A 13,842-nucleotide genomic window follows, 5' to 3' on the forward strand; every position below is an offset into this window, starting at 1 on the left:
TGGATCATTCGAACAAATGCCCTTATTTTTTGGTGATTTTATTTTGGTATAATACATATATTGGATCCTAAATTTGATTTTAAATTTTAAATTTGACCTCAAACTTTCATAGTATACAAATAGACACTTTAACTATCCTATTTTTCAATAAATAAACACTCCATTCCTACCTGGCGAAATTCGTGAAATGTACGCATTCTGCGCGAGTGAAAAGTAATTTTCGAGGTCCACAACGATTAAAAAATGTTAAAATGACGATTCTACCCTTAATAATTCTGTTTTATATTAATTAAAATTAATTTTAATTTCTTTTAGTTTCAAAATGATGTGTAAGATATTTTTTTTAAAAAAAAGACGTGTAAAATGTTTAATAGTTGGCAGTCACTGATTCACTCACTAATACACGTGGCAGCGTTTGCATTTCACGCACTTTGGCTCCGAAAAACACGTATTTATTTATTAAAAGATAGGATAGTTAAAGTGCCTATTTGTGCACTATGAAAGTTTGAGGTCAAAGTTAAAATTTGAGCCAAGTTTAGGGTCTAATATATGTATTATGCCTTTTATTTTTTACCCTCTAACGCAAAGTTATGTTCTAAAACGCATAAAAAGTTATGTCCCTATACGATAATGACAAAGAGTTCAAATTGGAAATCTCACAAGTTATGTAAACGATATAATTTAGTTCCCATAGAATAATATATGCCAAGCGAGAGAAAATTTGGTTTAGAAAATTAGGTTAGCAAGGAAAAATTAGGTTAAACTTACATCTAATGAATCTAGGTCTAGGTCTTCGGTCCACAATATCAAGGACCAAATTAAAGATCATATTTGAGGACAAATATTGAAGACCATCCCAAAATGGAGGGGAATCATACAATGAGCTTAATTGTTATATGAGAAATCATACTAAGAGTCTGTTTGGCTCAGCTTAAAAGCTGGTCAAACTGACTTAAAAGCTGGTTTTTGACTTATTTAACTGTTTGACAATACTCAAAATAACTTATTTTAAGTTAAAAAAAACTTATTTTAAGCCAAAAATTAAAAACTGGAATAGGGCTGCTTTTTCTTTTTTAGCTTATAAGCTGTTTTAAGTTGACCACATTTTTATTTTTTTGCCCTTAATATTTTTATACAATCTTCAAATGACCCACATAACTCTAACATCTCTTTCTTTCATTTTTCCCTTTTCACGTTTGGCATAGCAACTTCATCACTTTTATCCAAACACATAACTGCTTATTTTAAAAATAAGTTTCAGCACTTTTAAAAGTACTTTTTTAAAGCTGCTTTTATTAAGCCCATCCAAACGGACCCTAAAATAAGTACATCCCCATACGAAATTCTGCATTGTAACAGTATTATATCTTAAACTTGAAAGTATGCCTATGGGCGACTAACTATTTACATTGAGGCTGAGCCCAATCACTCTCAATCCCTTCGTTTGATGCACGGCATAACAAATCACAGCAATTGATAGGAATGGCAACTCGATACACTAAGTTCTCACTATGTGAGGAGTCCGAAAAAAGAGCCAGACTGCAAGGGTCTATTTGTATGCATTCTCACCCTCATATGGCGACAACTTTATCAGTTCCACCAAGATTCCCTAATTGAACAACCTGTAAATGCATAGAACAGCAATTAGACAAATGTTTCTGCCCATTCGTGAAAGTGAAAAAACGATCTCCCATTTCTCTCCACTTTGTACGAATGAAGTGCTAAAACAGGGAGTAGTGCAGATTATTTAGAGTATCAAACTGATGCAAGACCTGCATGTATACTTATCCAAAAGGCATAATACATAAACATGCACTCAAAATTCTATCTCAGTTGGTCAAGAAACACTCCAACTTTGCGTATGCACATCCAGACACCTCTACTTGTCTCCATTGTGTCAGTTGAACACTCCAACTTACAAAATGATCATCTAGACACCTCCAAAGGTCACGTCAGCCTTGGGTCTCCACAAGATACAGTGAGAACAAGTTGGGAGTGTATAGTTCCTAGCTCAAACAAAGTTGAAGTATCTAGACGTGCACTCTCAAATTTTGAGTGTTTATTTGCCAGCTAATGCCAAACTTGAGTCTCCTTGGCAACTCAAAAGGAGAAGGCAAGTATTCACATCCAGCAAACCACAAACCATTAACAGCTCCCAGCAAACAACATTAACAAACAGATACAAAATCCCTTTTTTATATCATTAACTCCAGGAACTTTTAGCACACAATTGCACCAAGAAGCCACAAATATTACACGCTTTCCTCAATTAATATGTGATCAAGACGACATTTAAACACTATTGCTATCCAAATGACTTTTCACATATTGGGATTGAGGGAGCAGCTAAAAACCAGCCATCAGATAGAACCTGAATTTTGATTTTACAGATCAGGGCATCATTGGCAAAGTATTATATAAGCACAGGATCATTTTGCAGCAAAAAATTGGCTAAGACAGCTGATGCTACCACCTTGGCAAAGTATTATATAAGCACAGGATCATTTTGCAGCAAAAAATTGGCCAAGACAGCTGATGCTACCACCTAGTGTAAGTGCAACAAATATCATCTTGAATGTTTGACCGACATTTTGCTCATTTTTCTCGTGAAAAATCAGAGGGATAACTTTACCATTGCAGGCTGTTGTTTAATAAGGGAACGATGAATAATTGTCAAGTCAGGATCATCCTTGTGCTTGTCCCAAGCGGTTTTGAACTGCGAGCCCTTGGATCTTGACAATGAGGGGAAAATATTAAGAAATTGAAGAACTCAATAATTAGAGAGAAACTACAACAAGACAAAAAAAGCCATATCACATGAAGGAAGAGAAAACAGAAGTAACAGAGCATGATATATACTGTTGGATCAAAATTATAGTCTGAAGAACAAGTTTTCTGATTTCTTCACGTGCAATTTTCAGCGCTGCTTCCTTGAATAGACTAACAAGTTCATCCACCAACCTGCATCACACCGACCAATACAATTTAAAGAAGCAAGACAAGAGCATGTAGGAAGGTTCTAGTTTAACGCTAGGGATGTTAATCCATCATCAGTTAAGATGATTTAACTGTTGAAAAAAGGGGTCCTCAGTTCAGATGCAAAACTGGAATTCAGGAACGAAAAAATACACTACTGGATTTATTTGCAACTTTTAGCGTAATCCATTCTTCACATTAACAGCAGATATAAGTAAAATTCAGGGTGACTCCTAATATTCCTTCGTAAATAACCTTTCAATGTATGGAGAATTCCTTATCCATGTCAACTTTACAATTGTCTTGATCCGTTCAAGAACCTGAAATAAAAATGAAGTATCAAGTGAGCTGCTAGCGGTGATCTTCAAGCACAAAATCTTGTATAAGAAAAATTTTAAATGCAAAAGACGCTTTACTCATATATACTTTAACAAGAAGTCTGTTGATGCAACTAAATTATAGTACTTAATCAGGCGATAGAAAGTGAAACTAGAGGAGAAAGGAATTCAGCAAAAATGTGGTTTATGTAGGAGTTCATAAAAAGGTAGCAAGGCTGACCAGCTCAAAAGAATTCCATAACCTCTTACCAGTAGAACAGTTCTGTCATCATCTGCATGCATCCACCGGAAGAAGAGGGGGAAAAGTCGCCTGAAATGAGATAGCAGTATAAGACCAAGACCATTAAACAGTGGCTCAATATGTTGTAGCCATGCAACACGTCGCTCCTTGTTTCTTGGTTGCCTTTCTAGGTGACTCAGCATCTCATTCAACATTTTTTCATACCTGTGTCACAATATTGTAGATAGGTAAGCACATACTTGAAGCATAACATATTGGAAATACTAATTCCAGAGGACATGTGACATGTCAGTACACAAAGGTACAGATAACTATTTAATGTATATGACATCACCATAAACTTCAAAAGACAACTAAATAGGGATTTGCTGCATCACTAGTCTCCAAACAAAGAAGAAATTTTATTCAGATATCAGTTGGCTAAAAAGAACAGCAATTATGATGCCAAAACAACAACTTGAAAATCTGGCTTCCAAATTAATTACTAAAAAAAAAAAGTTGTAAATTTGACAATGAAAGACTGTACCCTAGAGTTCACTTCAATGAGTAACACAGAGATAATCCTGTCCCCTCCCCCACCCACCCCAAAGAAAATAAGGTCAAATTTCCACTTAATACTTGTGCAAGCCAAAACATTGAAAGTATCCAACTGTTTATTGGGTGCACAAAAATTTTATAGGACGGTTCCTTCTGCATTTTTTTTTTTGACAAAGGTAAAAATGACGGTTCCTTCTGCATTACCATCCGGACATCATTCTTTTGAAGGATTTCTGTTAAGAATTAGGCCATTTCCCCAGTGAATTTATGAGTTGCATACCATTTTAAATCATGCATACATGTTGGGAAAATTTATCCAAGATTCAATATATAACATAAAGTGATATAGAAGTCACTCTACCATATGCTTCGAGGATTACTTTTCTGGGTGAAGGTCACCATAAGTACAGATATTTGAACCACATGCTCCCATATCTCATCATCAGAAGCAATATTTTGACAGCAAGCATCAAGAATTACATCTTCATACCAACCAATCTCAGCCGCATTGACATTTTTCGCCAGATATATTAAGCTAATCATGCCCTGTCCCTGAAGTAAGAGACAACATTTAGTCAACAACCTAATGAAAGCAAAAATATTAATCTTAATCATGAGATGCAAATGTGTAGCAGACAATTACCACTTGCTAGTAACAATTTGACATACCATTTTAAGCTTGAAGATGGATTACATCATGCTCCAAACGACTAAGCCAGAAAGGTAATTACTAAGAAGAAGAAGAAGAAGAAAAATGACTAAAAAGGAAAGATAAACTGAGAGAGGTACAATCAACATTATTGCAGTCAGAAGTCTCTAATAGAGTATCCACGGACAAGCTTTAGAAAAGAAACTGAAACATGATCTTTGATGTTCTTTTTGTTGTCATCAGTTGCTAAGAGCTCAGAAATGTGCCAAATAGTAGAAGCACTTACAAGTTTAGTACTAGCTAGCTAATACTTGATTTATAGTGATTTAGGAAAAGTGGGATCACCAATTAGAATATCTAATTATCTAACTCGTTCACAGTATTGATGGATCACTGCAAGAATCAACAGTTTTACACTATTTAGAGGGTTTTAACTATTTTAAGGTTATATAGGACTATCAGCATAGTTTGAAGCACCGATCAACAAGTACGTGAGATATCTGATTGAAACAGCAACAAATTTCTAAGACCTGCAAACATACAACGACAAATGCACCTTTACTTCAGACGACCAGTGATCAAGAGCTGTTAGGGCACATGGAATCACCCAAGAGCACACTTTTCCAAGGTGAGGATAATCCACCTACAAATGATAAATATAGAAGGATATAATACATTTCATCTCAATAGAATTCCAACCACCAACTGAAGAAATTAATCATACAAATAAATCTTTCAAGTACCAATTAAGGATATACATACCTGAGAAATGAGCCATCTAAACTGATAAGCAGCAATAATGGCATATGCTACAGGAACACTAGCGCTTGCAGCTGATATCTCATGACCATCAATTGATTTATCAATGGCACTCTCTTTAATCGTGTCTTTTAGCAAAGGCAAGAGTTGAGGGATTAAGTGTATGGCCAAGATTTTATCATTTGGGAGAGGCTTAAAATCAAGATCCAGCTCGCCAAATTTGATCAGGTCATGATTCCCAGCAGCCATGGTAGCATAAGCTTTAGATAGGTCTTTGAAGGCAGAGGCAGCAGCAAGAGATAGCGAATTGGGAACCCAAAAGAGTTGCTTGTAGGTGGATTTGGCAGCAGACGCCAATGCAGCACAGCATAAGCTAAAATCCCTTATTTCGAGTTGGGAGTCGGAAAGAAGAGACAGTAGCATGGATTTGATAGAGACACTTGAACCCTCTGGAGGAGTATAAGGTGCCTTGGAGAGTGATTCACTTATTGGCCTTGATAATCTATTACATACAGTTTTTAAACAAATTATTACTCACACTCAGTACATGGTACGTATTAAAACAAGCAGAAAGAATGATCTTACAGAAGCAGCTCCTCATTGAGAGACTTCAACATCCTTCCCTTCTCTCTGCTAATTGCTACAGTTTCCAAACCAGACAATCTGTCCATTTTTTTTACTTACATAAGTTTCACAAGCTGTTTGTCCAACCAACTTTCTTACTACCTTGAATCAAGATCTTAAGACAAAGAACAAGAGACAAGGGATTGAAACATCACTGGATGTTCAATCCTTTGTCAAACTTAAATGTGAGTTGTCTCCTCTTTACATAACTCATCTAAAAGCCAATTAACCTTAAGCAAATCACAAATCATCCTGACTCGCAGAAAAGATCACATGCAGGGGATGAAAAGCTAAAACCCATATAACTCAGTCAAGAACTCAAATCATTTGGATTCAAACAAAGCGAACACGCTAATATATATCTGAATTTAAATGGAGAAATGCTGTAAAGGGAAGGGGACATGAGTAATTGAATGTAAATAGAATTATACAGTGTTATCAAAACCAGAAAAGCTCTAAGATTCTTTGAGGCTTTAAGCGCAAATAAAACATGGGATTTAATGAAAAAGGCACAAAGGGAGAAAAAATACAAATATATATATGTTTAGTCCCAGATTAATAATAATTGTAAGCATGAATATAATACATATTATGAACAAAGAAATTGAAGAAAAAAAATCCTATAAAGGGAAATATCAATTGTACAGTGTCCTCATTGGCAAGGAAAACTACGTCTTACAATCTTGATGATGACTCAGAAGTGCACATTAAGCAACGCGTTCTGAACCCCACTCCGGGGTTTAAGTGTGCCTTTGACAACACTGATTATAGACACTCTCATTTTCCGGAACAAAAAAACTCTCAGGCCCAAATGACTAATTTAACTTTCCATTAAGTAACTGAATTTTTTTATGGAAAAGTTCTGCATTCAATTCATGTTTCCTCAAGATTAAATACAACCAATTCACTGATTTAGCCTGTATCAAAATTCACCCACAGTCGCATAAGAATGAATGACCAACTTAAAATAAGCAAATGATGAAGAATGAATCAATAAATTAGAACAAAACAAAGTATAGAAAAAGACTTACAATGCTAGAAGGGATCATCGGCGCTCAAAGTTCACAAAACACGAGAAAAGGGTATGGGATTGTGTTTGGTTTTGATACATCTCACAGATAAATAAAAATTTAATTATTATAACCTTAATTAATTTCAAAGTCCTAAATATTAAGTAGGATAATAACTAAATGACAATTATTTGAGGAAAATAGTAAATGACAATTTTATCTTTTGTAAAGCATTTTAATGAAGAGTCAAAAGTTCAATCAACATTGTGCAGGTCAGCTTACGGGAATGAAGGACTATTGTCAGTGTGGGTGGAGCCACTAGATCCTACAACAGCGATCTTCAAACTGATAAATCAACCTTTCACTTATCATATGGGATATCATCCACATGAGGACCATAAGACGGCATTCTAAGGCTATATAAAGTCCATATCCTAGAAATGAACTATCTTGCTTAACATAGCTATTTGAAGAAAACTAATTTTTAAGCTCAACTATTTCCACAGGATAGCTATAACCTCTAAACAGAACAGCAGGTACATTATAACTCTATCCATCAAAGGCTAGTACATAAGTAGATGTGGGAAAAAATCACCAAGTGTTTCTATGTCAACTGAAATTTCATCATGGTTCTCATCGACCACTGGGCTCGCCACTAAGTGTTTTTCTCATGCCTCAAATTCTTGCCCACACAGTCACATAAAAGGATTACAGAATGTAAAACACTTGATTTAGTACTCATCATCATCATGTAATTCATAAGAAGTATTGAAAGAAACAGATTTCCTAGCTTATCGAATTTAACAACTGAGCATAAAAATACTGGGAAAATGAGGAAATTTACCTCTTGTTGATCAGCGTAAACTGGCGCCGGGACGAATTGAGTTGAGAATCTACGTGCGCTTCACCGACGAATGGACTATTCCGTTTTGGCCGCCGGACAACTCCGACGAGAAAAAAAATAAAGAAACAAAATTAGATTTCGGAGAAAATTTGTTGGGCCTCAAAATGAAACATACTATTGGGCTTCAAAATGTTAACATATTGTTGGGCCTTAATGATACATATTTCATAGGGAAAATAACTTGTGTCTACTTTTTAAAAAATAATTACCATATTTGTCAGTATTATTTTTTTAACCATAAATGTCAATTTAATTGAATATTCAACTTCATATTTTTTCTCTCGCCCCAAAATTTTCCCACGCTCGCAATTGCAATTTTTTTCTCTCTCGCGACTGCAATTTTTTCTCTCTCGTGATTGCAATTTTTTTTCGACGACTTCAATTTTCTCTCGCCATTGCAATTTAAAGGTTAGTGTTGAGTAAGATCTGTTAGTTTAGGTTACTTGCACTGCATTCTGCTATTTTTGTTGGTCTCCATTGCACTTAACTGATCCTTTAATGTGAGCTTGCAATTGTGGTATTGACAGTGCCCAGATCGTTACGCCTTTCTTCTTTTTGTGTGGATTTATGTTGAGATTTCGTTTGATTTATGTTTACGTTACTTGTGTGCCTTTTTGTTTGATGATTTATGTTGAGATTTCGTTTGATTCAAGTTCCTGTGAGTGTCTGGTATTCAGTTCTCTTCTCTAATAAGTATGATCTCTTGTTAGCATCTGTGTAATACAACTTTAATTCAGGTTTAATTCACTTTTTAGCATTTGTGTAATACAACTTCAATTCAGTTTTAGTTCACTTGTTAGCATCCGTGTAATACAATTTTAATTCCGATTTAATTCACTTGTTAACATCTCTGTAATACAACTTTAATTCAAGTTTAATTCACTTGTTAGCATCTGTGTAATACAACTTCAATTCAGTTTTATTTTACTTGTTAGCATCTGTGTAATACAACTTTAATTCAGGTTTAATTCACTTTTTAGCATTTGTGTAATACAACTTCAATTCAGTTTTAGTTCACTTGTTAGCATCTGTGTAATACAATTTTAATTCAAGTATAATTCACTTGTTAACATCTGTGTAATACAGCTTTAATTCATGTTTAATTCACTTGTTAGCATCCGTGTAATACAACTTTAATTCCGGTTTAATTCACTTGTTAACATCTGTGTAATACAACTTTAAAAAAAGTTTAATTCACTTGTTAGCATCTGTGTAATACAACTTCAATTCAGTTTTGGTTCACTTGTTAGCATCTGTGTAATACAACTTTAAATTCAGGTTTAATTCACTTGTTAGCATATGTGTAAAACAACTTCAATTCAGTTTTAGTTCACTTGTTAGCATCTGTGTAATACAATTTTAATTCAAGTTTAATTCACTTGTTAGCATTTGTGTAATACAGCTTTAATTCATGTTTAATTCACTTGTTAGCATTTGTGTAATACAACTTCAATTCAATTTTAGTTCACTTGTTAGCATCCGTGTAATACAACTTTAATTCAGGTTTAATTCACTTGTTAGCATCTATGTAATACAACTTCAATTCAGTTTTAGTTCACTTGTTAGCATTGTGTAATACAATTTTAATTCATGTTTAATTCACTTGTTAGCATTTGTGTAATACAGATTTAATTCATGTTTAATTCACTTGTTAGCATTTGTGTAATACAACTTTAATTCAGTTTTAGTTCACTTGTTAGCATCCGTGTAATACAACTTTAATTCAGGTTTAATTCACTTGTTAACATCTGTGTAATACAACTTTAATTCAAGTTTCACTTTTTAGCATCTGTGTAATTCAACTTCAATTCAGGTTTAGTTCACTTGTTAGCATCTGTGTATTACAACTTTAATTCAGGTTTAATTACTTGTTAGCATATGTGTAATTCAACTTCAATTCAGTTTTGGTTCACTTGTTAGCATCTGTGTAATACAACTTCTTTTCATGTTTTATTCACTTGTTAGTATTTGTGTGATAAATTTTTAATTTGGATTTTATTAAGATTTAGTTCAGTTGTTAGCAAAGTGATGCTCTTCTAGCAGATTAATCTATATGTCTCTCTCTAGTCTTTTAATAATAGTAATACACTCTTTAATGATGTGCAGAATAAATATGACTAATATAGCGGTGATGCTTTACTTCAATGGACGATGGGATCCTAGCAACAAATATATTAACTACTTGGCAGATGGTGTGTTGATACACACAGAGTCAACGTTTGCCACCCTCGTTTCTGTAATTGCTACTCAATTGTCAATAGACACATCAACAAGTAAAGTTGAAATTAGATATAAAATTGATGAAAGGTCTCCTCTAATTCAAATTCATAATGATATAGGGGTAAAGGTATATCTTGAAACTAAAAAGGAACATCGAGATATGACAAGATACCCTTTATGTGTCACAACAACTGAACCAGTCAACTTGGAGACTGATGCTGCACTCATTCCACTTTTGTGTTCAGACACTTCAGGAGATATGAGGGTTATACACAATTCATACTTCTCTAATACATTTAATGGTATTGATGAAACAATAGGGTTAATTGGATTCGGATCATGTGAGGAAGTTGATGAGCTAGAAGAATTAGCACCAGGCATCATTATTAATCCCAATCACTCTTTATTTGAAAAAGATCAGGTGTATAAGAATAAATATGTCCTTACTAGTGCACTAAAAAGACATTCCATTCTTAATCATTTTCAATTCAAGACAACAAGATCAAGCGCAATAAGGTAAGACCTAAATTCAAGTCACTTTAAATTATTAATTCTGTATTAATATTTTTTCTACAGCTATTCGATACAGTGCCTAGGAGAAAGCTGCAGTTGGAGCTTACCAGCTTCAAGCTTGAACATATCTGAAATGTTCAAGATTAGAGAATTTGAAAGCGAACACACTTGTTTGTTGCTACATAATTCATTATCGGAAAGGCTAGCTACTAAGAGTGTTGTTGGGAGTATTATTGTGGGTAAATATGCTAAACCAGATGTTAATTACACACCAAAAGACATACAACGTGACATGTTAGCTGAATATGGTGTGCGACTCCCATATATGCAAGCTTAGAGAGCTAAAGAAGCAGCTCTTGAATTAATCTGGAGTGATCCAATTCAATCATATGTAAAGTTGCCAAGATACTTTCACATACTAGAGGCGACTTACCCTGGTTCTCATATAAGATTTCACAAATCAGTTCACCTCGATAAAAGGATGGGAATATTGTAGACCAATTGTAGTTGTTGATGGAACTTTCTTAAAAGGAGCATACAAAGGGACACTGTTAACCGCTAATACCTTAGATGCAACAGATCAGACTTTCGAATATGATACTGTTTTCTATATTGAATTTTTGAACTATGTATTAAAATTGAATTATGATTGCAGTAAAAATATATTGAAATTGAATTAAAAAAAGTGTACATGGTGCAGGGTGTATATTGCCACTTGCTTATGCTATTGTCGATTCAGAGAATAATTCATCTTGGAGGTAGTTTTTTGAGCAATTCAAAGATGCATTCGGTCAAAGACCAGAGAAGTGTATCGTTTTCGATAGGCATGCAAGCATTATTAAGGCAGTTTCAACAGTTTATGATGAAGTACCTCATTTTGCATGTATGTGGCACTTACTGCAAAACATAATGAGAAATTTCAGAAGAAGTCAACAAAGGGTCACTGAGTTGTTCTACTCTATGGCAAAAACATACACCATGACAGAATTTAATCAATGTATGACAATGGTTGAGAAGATAGATAAGAGGATCAAAGATTACTTGTTGAACATTAGATACAACAAATGGTCGCGTGTGCATGCTGAAGTAAACAGAACTTGGATGATGACAACAAATATAGCAGAATCAGTCAATTCACGAACAAGACATGCCAAAGTTCTTACAGTCTTGCAACTCTTGGAATTCATGAGACAACTTGTACAGAAATGGAATAACAATAACAGATCAAAGGCGACATTTTCAGGTTTTCACCTTGGAAAAAAGTATGAAAATATATTGCGGCGCAATAAAACTGCATTAGAGAAATTAAAGGTATGCCTAATTTGTTTGCTAGTATTTTTTCTTCGGATTCATATCTAACATCTCTCTTGAATATATTTTTTTTCATAGGTTGTAGAGACAAATAAATATGTGTATATCGTACTTGATGGTATTACACAATTCACAGTATGTTTTCACCAACGTACATGCACATGTGGGAGATTTCAATTGGATGAGTTACCATGTCCACATGCTTTTGCCGTTTTAACAATAAAACACATTGGTTATGAGAAATATTGTTCGGCTTACTATACAAGAAAAAATTTATTGTTGACATATCAATTTCAAATGGATCCCCTGCCAAATGAAAGTACATGGAACACAGCAACACATGTTCTTGAAAATGTTGTACTTCCACCTCATGGAAAGAGACCTCCGGGAAGGCCAAAAAATAAAAGACATACTCACTGAGAGAAGATGGATTCAAGAAGGCGAAAATTACATGCAGCAATTGTGGACAATATGATCACAACAAGAAGACTTGCAAAAATGTCAGGCCTTATGATCAAGAATAAAAAAAATAATTTGTTTTATTAGTTTGTTTTAGAAGCTCATTGACTCTACGAATTTGGATCATGTTCGGTTATATGGTTTATATTCTTAGTTCTGCATTCTCGTGTTATTCAGTTTAATAGAATGCTTTCTTAGTTGTGCAATCTCATGTTATTCAGTTTACTAGAATGTTTCTATGTGTATAGTTATATTTTATATGATATATAGATGAAATGATATAGTTTACTAGAATAACCTAGTTGAGCTTGAGGCTTGGAAATGTCTTGCTGAGTGTATTTGTCAGGTTGGGAAATTTGGGTGATGCTTGATATGTTTTTGGTTTGTTAGTATTTTTGTAATATAACTTTAATTCAAAGTTTAATTCACTTGTTAGTATTTCTATAATACAACTTTAGCTTAGGTTTAATTCAATTGTTACCATTTGTGTAATATAGATTTAATTCAAGTTTAATTCAGGTTTAATTCACTTGTGGAAATTTTAAGATTAATGTCTTGTTCTAATTCTATAAAGAAAAATAGGATTTCAATAAAATAAATAGTATCGATTCGTAACACAGAAGTTCATATATTTGCAACAAAAAAAATACATGAATTTTTTTTATAGTTTTCACAACTTATTGAGGTTTCATGTTTACCTCGAAAATTACAATTTTTTACTACTCAAATTACATATTCAAATAAAACTATAACTTTAAATCAACCTAATTATAAATCATTTCATATACAAGACTAAACAAGCAGGGTTAAAGGACAATTATTAACTGTATTAGCTTATTCTGGAAAAGATTGAGTCATTTCACACCATGAAAGATTCCAAAAGGACATATCTGTTGATTTTGTTGTACACTGTCAAGTTTTCACTCAGAAAAACTCTACTATCAAACATATTTAAAACATAATCTCAACTTGCAAATATTTTCTTTAAAATATCAATTAATTCATGTCTTAACATGCCTTTATCAGTACAAAATATTTGAATTTGCCAGAAGTTAATTATATTTCATTACAGAAACTCCATCTGTAACCTCCTAATCAAATTTACATCAACCTATCTAAGTGTCGTCACTACTTGACTGTTCATCATTCATCAATAAAATAATCCCTTGCTTACAAACATGTCAATCGTACAGTCCTTCCAGCTCCCAAAAATCCATTAGGAAATCTACCATTTCCTGCCAGTTTTACATGAGCATTCATAGTGTCATTCAAACAGAAGTATGAGAAGCATTGACTTCTTT

At 33.7% G+C, this 13,842-nt stretch overlaps 2 protein-coding genes across 7 annotated transcripts; one reads left to right on the forward strand and one right to left on the reverse strand.

The window, feature by feature from the left end:
* Nucleotides 1-1,264: 1,264 nt before the first annotated feature.
* LOC101268189 (uncharacterized protein At2g39910) lies at nucleotides 1,265-8,166 on the reverse strand. Of its 6 annotated transcripts, none has more exons than XM_010323574.4 (11): nucleotides 7,979-8,164; nucleotides 6,086-6,163; nucleotides 5,504-6,002; nucleotides 5,298-5,384; nucleotides 4,454-4,644; nucleotides 3,564-3,759; nucleotides 3,232-3,296; nucleotides 2,860-2,961; nucleotides 2,633-2,732; nucleotides 2,474-2,545; nucleotides 1,265-1,622 (listed from the first exon to the last, which is right to left on the reverse strand). In XM_010323574.4, exons 2-10 carry the CDS (start codon nucleotides 6,115-6,117, stop codon nucleotides 2,486-2,488), a joined length of 1,332 nt encoding a protein of 443 aa, XP_010321876.1. In that variant the 5' UTR covers nucleotides 6,118-6,163; nucleotides 7,979-8,164; the 3' UTR covers nucleotides 1,265-1,622; nucleotides 2,474-2,485. The 6 variants fall into 6 exon arrangements, with proteins under 6 accessions (XP_010321876.1, XP_069155129.1, XP_010321874.1 ...); XM_069299028.1 differs by having other exon boundaries at nucleotides 6,086-6,292; nucleotides 7,979-8,111; XM_010323572.4 differs by having other exon boundaries at nucleotides 6,086-6,239; nucleotides 7,979-8,105.
* A 3,610-nt stretch (nucleotides 8,167-11,776) lies between these two features.
* On the forward strand, nucleotides 11,777-12,739 carry LOC138349070 (uncharacterized). Its single transcript, XM_069298910.1, has 2 exons — nucleotides 11,777-12,082; nucleotides 12,719-12,739. Exons 1-2 carry the CDS (start codon nucleotides 11,777-11,779, stop codon nucleotides 12,737-12,739), a joined length of 327 nt encoding a protein of 108 aa, XP_069155011.1.
* Nucleotides 12,740-13,842: the final 1,103 nt, after the last annotated feature.

Source organism: Solanum lycopersicum, chromosome 6, assembly GCF_036512215.1.
Source record: "Solanum lycopersicum chromosome 6, SLM_r2.1".
Classification (NCBI taxonomy): Eukaryota; Viridiplantae; Streptophyta; class Magnoliopsida; order Solanales; family Solanaceae; genus Solanum; species Solanum lycopersicum.

What these genes read in the sequence shown, in the direction of transcription:
- LOC101268189 (XM_069299028.1), bottom strand. Translation starts at nt 6,171, where the DNA reads ATGGACAGATTGTCTGGTTTGGAAACTGTAGCAATTAGCAGAGAGAAG. An exon ending in ACTGGTCGTCTGAAGTAAAG is followed by an intron (nt 4,645 to 5,297) that starts GTGCATTTGTCG and finishes CTCTTACTTCAG; the next exon opens with GGACAGGGCATGATTAGCTT. An exon ending in AGTAATCCTCGAAGCATATG is followed by an intron (nt 3,760 to 4,453) that starts GTAGAGTGACTT and finishes ATTGTGACACAG; the next exon opens with GTATGAAAAAATGTTGAATG.
- LOC138349070 (XM_069298910.1), top strand. Translation starts at nt 11,777, where the DNA reads ATGGTTGAGAAGATAGATAAGAGGATCAAAGATTACTTGTTGAACATT. An exon ending in CTGCATTAGAGAAATTAAAG is followed by an intron (nt 12,083 to 12,718) that starts GTATGCCTAATT and finishes CGTGTTATTCAG; the next exon opens with TTTAATAGAATGCTTTCTTA.